This window comes from Podarcis muralis, chromosome 2 (assembly GCF_964188315.1).
Source record: "Podarcis muralis chromosome 2, rPodMur119.hap1.1, whole genome shotgun sequence".
NCBI lineage: Eukaryota > Metazoa > Chordata > Lepidosauria > Squamata > Lacertidae > Podarcis > Podarcis muralis.
This window is the reverse complement of record NC_135656.1, coordinates 63,114,033-63,127,773: the sequence shown is the minus strand read 5'-3', so window position 1 is coordinate 63,127,773 and position 13,741 is coordinate 63,114,033. Positions and strand designations below refer to the sequence as shown.

Sequence of the window (13,741 nt, the reverse complement as noted above, 5' to 3'; positions counted from 1 at the left end):
AGAGGTTTGCCTGGGAAAACAAGGTTTTTAGCAGGGATTTAATCTGATAATTGCTTTACTGATAGCCACTAAAGTTATGTAAAACCTAGGAGATGGTGGGAAGCAGATGCTGAGGGTGCTGTTTCAGTGTGACTCAGTAGTAGATTGATGGTATTTTCAACGTCTTTATAACATTGTTCTGCTGCCACTAAGAGTCATCTTCTGACACCTTGGCTGACATGCAATCCCGGCCTCCAGGAACTTTTCTTCTGTTTACTTTGGCATTGACAATCACTGCTGGGTATGTTGGTGAACCTGCTCTTGCAAAATCATGGCAAGTTGGATTTCATTGAAGAAAGCAGGCGATTGCATCAGGTCGTCTCCTTCCAAGATGCGGTTTGCGATGAAAAACAATTGGATCAAATAGACAGAGATTGCCAAATTCTCTTTGCAACATTTGACAGCGAGCTTAGGGATGGGTTTATTTTTTCCTGTTACAAATACGTTTCCAGGCTCTTGCAAATACGTTTCCAGGCTGCTTCTGATATATTGTACACTTTCCCCACCATGTCATTCCTGTCCTTATTCTGTTAGTTTCCTGGGATGAAATAAGCAGAAGTGCAACTACACCAAATAAGTTTCTAATTCCAGTGCTTGTTTCAAAACAGAATGTACATCCAGTGCTGCTAAACTGATTATCACCAAACATTAATGGTGTCTGAGTTTTTCCGGTCCCCTTTGCTGTTGCTTATCCTTATCCTTCACCTTCATAATCCTCAGCCTCATTTGCCTACACTTCAGTATGATTGGCTGGGATGCCTCATCCTATTTTAGGAGCATCAGAAGCTACCTTATGCGGTGTCCATCTATCTCAGTATTGTCTATGCTGATGGGCAACAGCTCTCCAAGGTTTCAGATGGGACATTCCCAGTCCTGGAGATGGCAGGAATTGAACCTGGGAAATTCTGCGTGCGAGGCAGATGCTCTAGCACTGAGCTGCAGTCCTTCCTCCATGAGGTCATCACTTCAGATATAGTGTCATCTCGTTCAAGCTGGGCACCCTATTAGAGCCCACCACTGACACCTGCCCTGTGCCCCCTGTTCTTTTCCAGACAGGCATCACAAGCAGTTCTCGCTGCACTTTTAATTCCATGCCCCTGAAGTACCGTCACTCGGGGACATGGTGGGGAATGAAAACAGTGGCCCTATGTCACCTGGTCCCACTGCCATGTAAGCCCACATAAGAACATAGGAAGAACCTGCTAGATCAGGCCAATGGCCCATCTCCTCCAGCATCCTGTTCTCACAGTGGCCAATCAGATGCCTGTGGGAAACCAGCACGGAGGGCATATCCAGAGCAGAAGTCATCCACCAAAGACCTCAAGCCTAGAACGGGACTCACATCAAGTCATTGACAAAAACCGCATAGAAGCTCTCTGGAACACAAGTTTTAGATATGCATTTATGCACTTGGCAGGGAACACACGTCCAAAGCCTGCTAACTCTGGCATGCTGAAAGCTACAAAAAATAACCGCAATAGAGTTTTCTGTCAAAATTGCTGTGCTTGTCTAAGAATTAACCTCATCATTCCAGCCCCCACCCTGCTTTCTCTCTTACATATGTTCTCCCTACACTCTTGCAGGCCTATATCCGTGTGATTGACATTAACCAGCATTCCCCCAAGTTCTTGGAGTATCTATATGAGGCTCACATTCCAGAAGACACGCCTCCCGGGACAGAAATTGCCTGGGTCCGTGCAACAGACAAGGACCATGGGAAAGGACTGATCTACACCCTTCAGAGCAGCGTGGATCCCAGAAGCATGAAGCTTTTTCAGATGGACCCAAGCAGTGGCACACTCATGATGGCGGAAGCACTTGATTCGCAATCCATGTCGCTGCACACCCTGACAGTCATGGTATGAGAGTCACAGGAAAGCAACTTGTATATTTATTTGATTTATATCCAACTCTATCCCATGGGCTTGGAGTGCCTTACAGCAGTTTTTCTCAATTTCACTCAACGTGTACTTGTTGCCGTGCACAGCTAGGTGTTGTGTCAGGGTGCAATCACCGAAACACAAAGATACTATTGTGGGTTAAGCATGGCCATTACTTTATTGGTTACAGTCAATATATTGGGTTGGGATGGGGTCTGTCTGTCTGTTGGGAAGAAAAGCCCACCACCACCCTGCCCAACTGCTGAGGCTACCATGCAGGAGATGCCACACTATTTGGGCCCACCATGCCAAGTGCCACTGAGATGGCAACCTGGGGTATGTGCCAATCTATGGCCATTGGCCCTGATCCCCCAAGCTAGGGTGAAGACCTTGAGGCACCACACCTAATACCCCTTATGATAGTCCCCCCATAAGTTATGGATCCCCACCAATGCCTTTCCTTACCAAAAATGTGACAGTAAGGAATAGATAAGCATATACAAACATACACTCTTGCTATGGGAAAGGCAATAACCTCACAGCCATGGGCCAATTGTGACCTTTTTAACCAGTGACCAAAGAACATCCTGAAACTGTAGGAGGGAGGGAGGGGGAGTTGATGATGGCACTGAGTACTGAAGCCACAGCCCAGGGCTCCTATTTACATCCACCTCCAACAAGGCTTCCCTCTGGTCCACACCCAAGCCCTGCCCACCCGCCAAATGAAGGCTCTTATTGGCTCCTGAGGTTGAGCTCCAATTGGGACATGGTGCAACAGCACCAGCCAACTAGATGTCTGTGGTTGCCCCTGCCTTCCACCACGTAGGTGCACATAGAACAGCAGTGAACTGGGAGTTGATGCACTTGCAGGGTAGGAGTCTTTTTCTGTTGCTGTTGGAATCAGGAGATTGAGATGTGGCTCACGGGTTCATCCAAATGAATGAGAGTGGTTGCAATGCAAAGTCCATATTGTCCCTTTCCCCCAGGTCCATTTGGCATTCTGCAGCTGGGAAGTGTCACATTGCAATGAATGTCTTCTTTTCTCTAAGACTGACATTCACGCGTCCACCTGTTCTGCCACTTAGGTGCGAGACCAGGAAGTCCCGGTCAAGCGAGACTTTGCCAGAATTGTCATCCACGTAGAGGACTGCAACAGCCACCCTCCCCAGTTCTCCAGCCTCCATTACAAGGCAGAAGTTCTGGATGCAGCCCCAATAGGCACAGAGGTTGTGCAAGTCCGAGCCCTGGATCAAGACCGAGGAGTGAATGCTGAAATCCACTACTGCCTTGAGGCAGGTAAGGGACTCGAGCAATTTATAGCTGCCTATGAATGCAAGTGTTTCCCTGAATACTGAGTGTAATGGCATGTGCTATCTAAATATGGTTTTTCCCAGTGTGCTATAAATGCAAGACTAATAGGAGCAAGACAATTGCATGAACTGGAGTGGATTGGCATATGAATGTGCTGGTTGACCTCTGTGAGAACAAGATGCTAGACTAGATGGACCTGGTTCTGCAGGACTCATGTCCTTCCTCAGCCCCTGTCCTTTCACTTTCCATCTTGTGTGCTGAGGACAGGGCCTCTGGGTTCCCCAAGTCTAACCACAGGCTCCAAATTCATTGACCACATTCCCAGGTTGTGCATCTGCCAAGGGCACACACCACAGGTGGAAGCCCACCAACAAGACCTGCTCCTTCTCATCACCATTGCAACCTGCTTGTTTACCTGCCTAAACTACAGGGATTGTAAGAACTACAGGCCTAAACTACAGGGAATGTAAGAAAGAGGAGTAGTAGGTGCCACTGCTTGCTTGCTCCTTGGCTCTCTGCCTGGTAAACCAAAAAAAGACAAGAACGCTGATTTGAAATTTCAGTTTATATGAATTATAGTGTATTCAGCATCAAATGCTAATGAGCAAAAAAAAGGCGGAGTAGCTAGCATAAAGCACCCATTTCCAAATATATCCTTCATCAGTGTATATACATATTGCTGTAAAGCCAAACACACAAAACAATAATTCATATCGGTTCAATATACCATGTATAAACATTTTAAAACCATAAGGCTATGCTACTTTAAATAATCGATTCCATTAGTACAATAAATGTCATATCAAAAATACTCCAAAAGCTACTATAGCCATAATTTAATCACTTGAGATCATAAGGCACATAAATAATTGTTGCTTACCAATCTAAAGGCTCGTATGATTTGGAAATTTTTCTTAGCACTTGTTTGCTCAGCTATGCCAGCCAGCAAAGCACTATTGTTTGTTTGTTTGTTTGTTTGTTCATTTATTCATTCTCCTGTCACCCCCACCATGTGGACACATCATAAAATGTTCAGCAGGTCAGAATCACTCTGCTCATTCTGGACAGAAGCGGCATCTAAAAATAAAAATGGGCCACCATTTTAGCCAACGTGTTGAACAAATCTGAGTTGTGATTCTTTTTCTATGAGCATTTTTCTTCTTTGAGTTCAGGTCTCTGGTCTGCAGTGCAACACAAACACACCTTGCTCCCTATCACTTTTCACAGCCTTACATCTCCAAGCCAGCAGCTCCTAAGTGTAGCATGAAAGTCTGTTTAACTTTTTGAATTGATGTGCGGCTAATACCGTTTCACATTTCTAAATCTCTTTAAACAAAGTGTAGCCTGCCAGGGAAGGCATTGTTTCCCATTATGCTCTGTTGAGTAAGGCTATTTGTCCCTAAAGCTGCAGTCCTTTTCCAGAAATAAGCGCCACTGAAAAAGCAATGGCTTACTTCCAAATAAAGTAGATCAGAACTGACTATTAAGCCTTTCATTTTAACTGTTAGAAATGCTGTTATATATATATATATATATACACACATATATATATGGTACTGTCTTAACAGCGCAAGTTTCAGGGAAAAATAATTGGGGGGCGGGTCCCATCAACAAGTGTTTTTAAGAGTAATTATCTCCTAATAAATGAAATGGGTACATGTTAGGTGGGTGATCAGATGGGTGACGAAAACCAATAAACACAACAGCAATTTAAAGGTGGTTTTTCATTCTTCATGTGAGCCTTTCTTTCTTTTTTCAGGGAACAATGGAGACTTCTTTGCTATAGACAAGTTGTCTGGAATTATTACAGTGTCTCAGAAGCTGGATCAGACCAGGCAAGAGAGATTTGTTCTCACTGTAAAGGCAGAAGATCAAGGGTTTCCACAACTGAAGGACTCTGCTACTGTGAACATTTTTATGAAGCCCTCTGATGGCACACCTCCACAGTTTTCAGAGGAGGAGTATGTTATAGAGATCAGTGAATCTGCTGTTATTGGCTCTCCTGTCATCCTTGTTTCAGCCACGAGCCTTTCGTCTGTTACCTATGAAGTAAAAGAAGGAGATAAAGATGGGTTATTTTCCATCAACTATCAGTCTGGCCTTATTTCAACACAAAGGAATCTAGATTTTGAGCAGGCTTCATCTTATCAGCTGAAAATCCGTGGCACCAATATGGCCGGAGCATTTATGGATGTTCTGGTGTTTGTTTATGTAATAGATGAGAATGACAATGTGCCTATCTTTTCTAAGCCTTCCTTTGTTGGCCGGATCAATGAGAACGTTCCATTGGGAAGTATGATTATGGATGAAAACAATGCGCCGCTTGTGATTCATGCGTCAGATGCTGACCGAGATTCTAATGCCTTGTTGGTCTATGAAATTTTGCAGCCAGAGGCACTGGATTTTTTCAAAATTGATCCAAGCATGGGCACTCTTACTACTTGCGCAGAAATTGATTACGAGCGTGTCCCAGTTCATCACTTCAGTGTCCATGTGCGTGACAGTGGGAAACCCAATTTATTTGCTTCCAAACCCACTGAGGTCACCATTTATATCAAGGATGTTAATGATTGTCCTCCTGTGTTTACAAAAGATATTTATGAACTTTCTGTAGGGCTTCCTGTCCATCACGGGATGGAGCTTTATACCGTACATGCAGAAGATGCGGACTCAGAGATAGCCTACAGTATAGTAGAAGGGAATCCTGATCACGTTTTCTACATTCATCCAACAACTGGCCTCATCTCTGTGCTGAATGCTACCACCTTAGAACGCTATCATGAACTCACAGTTAGAGCTGGAGATGGTTTATATACAGCTAGTGCTATGGTTAGGATTCATTTTATTGAACCACAAGACAGTACCTTAAAATTTGATCAAGATTTATATACAGCAACAGTGAAGGAAAACACCACAGATATCCAAACTCTGGTTGCTCTTGGTGTCATTGGGAATCAACTGAATGAACCCCTCTTCTACTCCATCATGAATGGCACAGAGAAGTTCAGGGTGATCCAGTCTTCAGGAGTGCTACAGACCAAGGGCGTAGAATTTGATCGTGAAACTCAAGACACTTATGATATTGCAGTGGAAGTAAAGGACATTAGAAATCCCCCAAGGGTGTCTCAAGCAATGCTCAAAATCTATGTGGATGACATTAATGACAATGCACCCCATTTTGAAAATGTGCCATATTATATAGCTATGCAGGATGGCACTGAGCCAGGTGATGTCATCTTTCAGGTTTCTGCCACTGACTGGGATCTGGGGAATAATGGAGTCATTTTTTATTCCTTTGCAGAAGATTACAAGTATTTCCGGATTGACCCTTACTTAGGGGACATCTCACTCAAGAAACCTCTTGATTTTCAAACTTTAAATAAATACATACTAAAAGTGATTGCCAGAGATGCCGGTGAACCTCCGTTGTATGCTGAAGAAGAGGTTCTGATCATGGTGAGGGACAAATCCAACCCTCTCTTCCAAAGCCTCTTCTATACTGTGAAAGTGCCTGAAAACATTCCACTCTACACGTCTATTCTCCACATCCAGGCTCGGAGCCCTGAAGGCTTGCGTTTAATATACAACATTGTGGAAGAAGGAGCTCTTAAACATTTCAACATTGACTTCAAGACCGGTGTGCTTATGGTCACCAGCCAACTAGACTATGAATCTGACACAAAACATGCCTTTACAGTCAGAGCTACAGACACAGCAATGGGTGCCTTTTCAGAAGCAATGGTAGAAGTAGAGGTTGAGGACATCAATGACAATCCTCCTGAATTCTCTCAGGTGGTTTATACTGCGTCAGTCACCGAAGGCCTGCCAGCTCAGACCCCCGTCATACAGCTCCTTGCTACTGACAGAGATTCGGGGAGGAACAAAGTGGTTTCATATCAGATCTTGGAAGACCGTTCAGACGCGTCAAAGTTATTTAATGTTGATGCCAGCACAGGTGAAATAACAACAACTCAGGTTCTAGATTATGAAGCCAACCATGAATTTCGCATTAGAGTGAGAGCCACAGACCATGGAATGCCTCCTCTCAGCACTGAAGCCCTTGTGATGATCAGTGTGTTAGACATCAATGACAACCCACCCAAGTTCAGTCAGCTTCACTATGAAGCCAATGTGAGCGAAATGGTCCCCTGTGGCCATGTTGTGATAAAAGTCCAGGCTTTTGACCCTGATAGCAGGGACACCCATAGACTGGAATATCTAATCCTTTCAGGGAATGAGAAAAGGCATTTCACCATTGACAGCACTTCCGGAATCATTTCCACACTGAATCGTTGCAAAAGGGACCTGGAGTCTTTTTACAACCTCAGAGTCTCTGCATCAGATGGCGTGTTTAAAACCACAGTGCCAGTATACATCAATACCACAAATGTAAATAAATACAGTCCGTCATTTCAGCAGGATGTATATGAAGCCGTATTGGCTGAAAATGCCAAGGTTGGAACCAAAGTGATTGAATTGCTAGCCACTGACCCAGATGATGGCCTGTATGGCACCGTAGATTACACCATCATAAACAAGCTTGGCCAAGAGAAATTTGCAATAGATGACAAGGGACGCATTGAAACACTGCAGAAGTTGGACAGAGAAAATTCCACAGAGAGAGTTGTTGCTATTAAAATCATGGCCAAGGACGGGGGAGGAAAGGTGGCATTCTGTACTGTCAAAATCATACTCACAGATGAAAATGACAACCCGCCACAGTTCAAAGCTTCTGAATACATCTTGTCTATCCAGTCCAATGTGAGCAGAGGGTCACCAGTCATTCAAGTACTAGCTTATGACGCTGATGAAGGAGTGAATGCTGACGTCACCTACTCTGTTGATTCAGTAGAGGAGGTTATTGCAGAGGATGTGATTGAGATTAACACTGCAACTGGAGTTGTTCAAGTCAAAGAGAGTCTCCGCAGGCTAGAAAACAGGACAGTGAACTTCAAAGTCAAAGCTGAAGATGCAGGACCTCCCAATTGGAATTCCGTTGTTCCAGTGAATCTTCAAGTTGTTCCAAAGGAGGTGTCCTTGCCAAGGTTTTCTGAGCCACTATACACCTTCTCAGCATCTGAAGACCTCCCAGAGGGATCCGAAATAGGATCAGTTAGTGCTGTGGCAGAGGACCCTGTCATCTATAGTTTGGTGAAAGGTACCACTGCTGAAAGCAATAAAGAGGGGATATTTGCTTTGGATAAACGAACAGGCACCTTGACTATTGAGAAGGCAATGGATCATGAGAAGATGAAATGGTACCAGATTGATGTTTTGGCTCACTGCTCACACCAGGATACTGACTTGGTCTCTTTGGTGTCCATCAACATCCATGTAAAAGATGTCAATGACAACAAGCCTATTTTTGAGGCTGATCCTTACAGGGCCTTTGTAATGGAGAACATGCCACCAGGAACTACTGTGATTCAGGTCACTGCCAACGATCAAGATACTGGAAGTGATGGGCAAGTCAGTTATAGCTTAGGATCAGAACCAAGCAACATCAGAGAGCTCTTCACCATCGACAGTGAAAGTGGTTGGATCATGACTCTTAAAGAGCTAGATTGTGAGGTTCAAGAAACCTACCAATTTTTTGTTGTGGCGTCAGACCATGGTAGGAAACACCAGCTTTCTTCTCAAGCCCTTGTGGTGGTTACCATAACTGATGAAAATGACAATGCTCCACAGTTCACCTCTGAAATCTACAAAGGGTCTGTGGTTGAGAACGCTGAGCCTGGGCAAATGATCACCACACTTAGAACTGTGGACAATGATATTTCAGAGCAGAACAGACAAGTCACATGTTACATCACTGGTAAGAACCTATCTCTCCTAACATTTTGATAAAATAGAATACAACATGTTTTCTGGTAGGTTTGCTTGACTTTGAGAAGCACCTTATCCTACAGTTAGTCTTGCTGAAATCTCTGCAGCTGATAATATCAGATGATAGCCTTTATTAACTAAGGACCGCGTCATGCAACATGTTTCAAATCAGGTGGTACTGTGGGGTGCAGGCATGAAAACTACATGCCGACATTGCCTGGAAGGACAACCCTTTGAAATCAGAGAACTCCAAAGCAATCCCTGGCTCCTTCCTAAGCCACATTATGCTCCCCTTTCTCCTCCTCATGCTGTTCTGGGGGATTCCCTCAGGGCGTGGGAGGCAGCGACTGGAAAGCCCTATCGCAGAAGTGGGCTTCTGGTAGTCGAGCTCATTACCTGAATCTTGCCCACATAGACTTAATATAGCAGTTTTGATTCTGTTCAGAGTCAAGTACATAGATGCAGTCAGTGGGGCAGCGTGTTCATTATAACTAGGGCAAACAAATTTTCTTGACGTCCCACACAGAGGAATGAGACTTAAGAGACACAGAATACAATCCTATACTTTGTTGGAGTAAGTCCCATTCAACTTAATGGGGCTTACTTCTGAGTATGCATGCATAGGATGGCAATGTCAGGGTGCTTGTCTCCTTTCTTTACCTCTTCCCCTTAAACTCTTAGTTTTTTTTATTTTTGTTTTACTTTGTATTGTCTTCAATTATGATGCCTTCTCTGCCTTATCAGAAGGAGATATCTTGGGACAGTTCAGCGTTGCTGAAGTTGATGGAGAATGGAAGGTTTTTTCCAAGAAGCTTCTGAACAGGGAAGAAAGAGAAAAATATCTGCTCAAAGTCATGGTATCTGATGGAAAGTTTCAAGCAGCAACAGAAGTGGAGATTTCAGTCCTTGATGTCAATGATAATAGCCCTGAATGCAAGCAGGTGATTGTGTATGTCTATAAAGTTGTGTCTCCTCGTCCACATACACACACACACACACACAGAGAGAGAGAGAGAGAGAGAGAGAGAGAGAGAGAGAAACCCCCACACCACTAGCTGTGTGCCAATTTGGAACCAAAGCTGACCTGGAGAAGCCACCCTGTAAGGTGGAACAACCCCTTGAGCAATTACATGTTGGCAGTGTTGAGTCATCCCATTCCTCTTGTTTTAGAAGTACTATGACATGTGTTGTGATTCTGTTGCCTTGTACCTCATTGGGGGAGAAGGAGGAGGCAATATAATATCGTTCAAGGTGGAGAAGATAGACCAATGGTGATAGACCAATCATAACAGGACCAATGGTGAGGGATTATGGGAATTGTAGTCCCCAAACATCTGGAGGGCCGAGTTTGGGGATGCCTGATTTAGGTCCTTTATGAGTTTTAGATAATGAGCATTCACTGGCCTTATTTAATGAACAGTTGCAGGAGTGGTCTGTGGGGAGGTGTGCCATCATATACAGTGGTACCTCGGGTCACAGACGCTTCAGGTTACAGACTCCACTAACCCAGAAATAGTACCTCGGGTTAAGAACTTTGCTTCAGGATGAGAACAGAAATTGTGCGGCAGCGGCACAGCAGCAGCGGGAGGCCCCATTAGCTAAAGTGGTGCTTCAGGTTAAGAACAGTTTCAGGTTAAGAACGGACCTCCAGAATGAATTAAGTTCTTAACCCGAGGTACCACTGTACCTGGCCTTTCAGCAGCAGTGCCAGTACCACTTACCAGGAGGAAGAGAGGGAAGGGTGACATTTTGGGAGGGTGGCACTGCATGGGTGCACAAACATAGGCAATCCAGTGCTCCTTTCACTGCGTCTGCACAGCACGTAACTCCCTGCTGCACTGCCCTCTTGCAGTGACCCCACAACTGGTAGGCTAGGTACTCCTGAGCAGCTATGCGCCTTGGAATTTTGTAACTGTTTCCCTTTTCTTACTCTGCCTAGGACACACAATGTGGTAAGGATGGCAGAGGCTGATCTATGGCTGTTTGTATTTATAGCCTATATATGCAGCTCATTCTTCTTTTAGAAAGCTTGAAACATCCTTCATTAGGATTCCAGTGGTCTTCTTCTCTCTGGGTCCGCATTTCCTCACCTTCACCATTTGCTATAGCAAAGTCAACCAGGCCAATACATATGCCTGTGGATGCATAGCCTTGCCTTTAGGCATCGGGGTTAAACTAGATAGGTTCTGCTAATGCAAGAAATGAGCATTTCATCACTATTCTGAATCCCGGCATCTGCTAATGGAGTGGACCACTTCAGCAAGGCATTTCACTTGGAATGAAGTCAGACTTTTCACTTGAAAACATCCTTTCTTTTCATTCCAGACACCATACAAAGAGAGAGTTTCAGAAGATGTGCCTCAAGGGTTTTCTATTTTGAAAGTGTCAGCCACAGATGTTGATGTTGGTAGCAATGGCCAAATTACCTATAGTCTCCATGGATCTGGTGCTGATGAGTTCAGATTAGACCCCCATACAGGTAAGATGGGCATCTTCCTCAACCCTCCAGGGTATCCCTGACTCTCATTCCCACTCTTTGCACATACATTAGAGATCAGAATATTGTCCCTGTGTGCTAGCCTTCCCCAACATGGCTCCCTTCTGATGTTTTAGACTCCAACTCCCATCAGCCCCAGTCAGCATGTGTTGTGGAGCAGCATTTTGAATGCAGGGATATCCACCACACGTGGGCATAGCCTGTCAAGAAAATACAATTGGTATTCATTCACAATTTTGTTGGAACGCCTTTAAGCCCACAAACCATGCCTAATTAATTACTTTTTAATGTTGTCTTTATACCGCAATGAATTTAAGTTACATAAGGGCAGTTGATGTTATATAAATAACTGTGCTGATCTTGTTAATGAGCAGACAGTGGGATAAATAATGTAGTATTTGTTGAAAACCGAATTGCAGCAGAATAGAAACAGCGCTGATTGTGAAGAATACACATCAGAATGGAAATTGTTGCCTTCTGACATCCCTGGCCTGGATTTATATTATTTTCAGAATATTCCCACATGGTATGAGCTCTTGAAGAAGGTGATTTTTCAATAGTATAATATCTAGTAAGGTCTATTTCTAAAGAGACTGGTACATGCTGTCCGTATTTCTCTGCACCAGTCCAAGAGAGAACAGCATACTCAGGCAACTCTGCAGAGCAGAGAAGGCTATCGGCTAATAAATATGAGTTCCAAAGCCTGGAGCCATTTATTTTTTTTAATATTTGGGTAAGCATGCATGTTTTATCAATTTAAAAGCCCAGGATCCCATGGAACTTGTCCCGTATTTATGTCTTTATTCATTCTGATCATTCCCACGCCAGGGGAGCTGACCACTTCTTCATTACTTGACCGGGAGCTGAAGCCCAAGTACCAGCTTGTTGCCAAGGCAACAGATGGAGGAGGACGTTTTTGCCAGGTGGGCATAACTGTGGACCTAGAGGATACAAACGACAATGCTCCCAGGTTCTTTCCCAGTCATTGTGCAGTAGCTGTCTTTGATAACACCACAGTAAAGACTCCCGTGGCAGTTGTCTCCGCAAGGGACCCTGATGAAGGTGAGACAAAATGTGGTGTTTATTGCAAGTTTATAGTACAAACAGATCAATATTTTTGGCAAATGAAGAAAATATATCATTCATGAGTAACTTAATTTTAAGTATCTTGAGTGTTTTCTGTAATCTTGTTAAGATATTTATGTATGTGTTTATTTATTTTGTTAATGAACCACTTCCCATGAAGCATCCCAAAGCAATTTAATGATTAAGAGAGAGAGAGAGAGAGAGAGAGAGAGAGAGAGAGAGAGAGAGAGTGAGTGTTCAGGATATTTAGGAAGACATCTCATAGGCAAGCACCTATTTGATGGACCATTGACAGATTTGTGCAAATATGATGTGGAAATCAAATGCTACTGAAATTTGAGTTTCAAGTTTAGCTATGCCTAGATAGATTAATGGGAAATTCTTTCTGCAGTGGAAAATCTTTGGGTGGGTGTGTCATTTTTAGGATGACTCTTTTCACATTATAATGAAGAGCAAAAATTTGTATGCTAATACAAAATGTATGATCCAAATTGTATCATGCATGACAGTAATATATAAAAGTGTATCATATGTGATTGTAATATATTAAACAGTTCCCAGATCTAGAGTAGCTGTGTCGTATCATAGGTAAATGATCTGAAATAGCCTATGTATCTAGTTAATACAGACCATTGGCTGTTGGAGACAGCTCTCTTTCATTAATCTGGTAGACTTGTCATATGTCAGGAAAATTCCTGACATGTCCTGATTTTCAGGACATCAGCAAAATACAGTATCAGGGGAAACCCGGTGAGTTTCTAATAAAAGATCAACATATTACTTTTTGAAATATGGCAACCCTATCAATCTGGTAACTTTATAATGCCAATGGTATTGTTTCACAGATTCTGTATAGTCACTCATTTCTATATAGCCTAACATAATTAATCCTAGTCATAACTAGAGCAATTGAAACTGAACAGAAACTAGATACCTGAAGCCTTCAGCCTCTCGGATTATAATATATTTCAAGTATGTCTCTTTGAAGTTAATTACTATTTTCCAAAATTTTCTGACTTTTAAACTTTCCTACCAGAGATGAAGAAGCTCTCCCTATCCACGCCATTGCAAAACCAGTTATTTGCTGTTTCCAATCAGCTTA

The 13,741-nt window shown here is 43.4% G+C and overlaps 1 protein-coding gene across 1 annotated transcript in view; it reads left to right on the top strand.

The window, feature by feature from the left end:
- FAT2 (FAT atypical cadherin 2) overlaps positions 1–13,741 on the top strand; it is a 107,605-nt gene that overhangs the window by 66,295 nt on the left and 27,569 nt on the right. The window contains exons 8-13 of the mRNA XM_028718313.2: positions 1,623–1,898; positions 3,005–3,215; positions 4,990–9,045; positions 9,801–9,997; positions 11,382–11,535; positions 12,382–12,615. Coding sequence (XP_028574146.2) covers positions 1,623–1,898; positions 3,005–3,215; positions 4,990–9,045; positions 9,801–9,997; positions 11,382–11,535; positions 12,382–12,615 — 5,128 coding nt within the window. The remainder of the gene's footprint in view (positions 1–1,622; positions 1,899–3,004; positions 3,216–4,989; positions 9,046–9,800; positions 9,998–11,381; positions 11,536–12,381; positions 12,616–13,741) is intronic.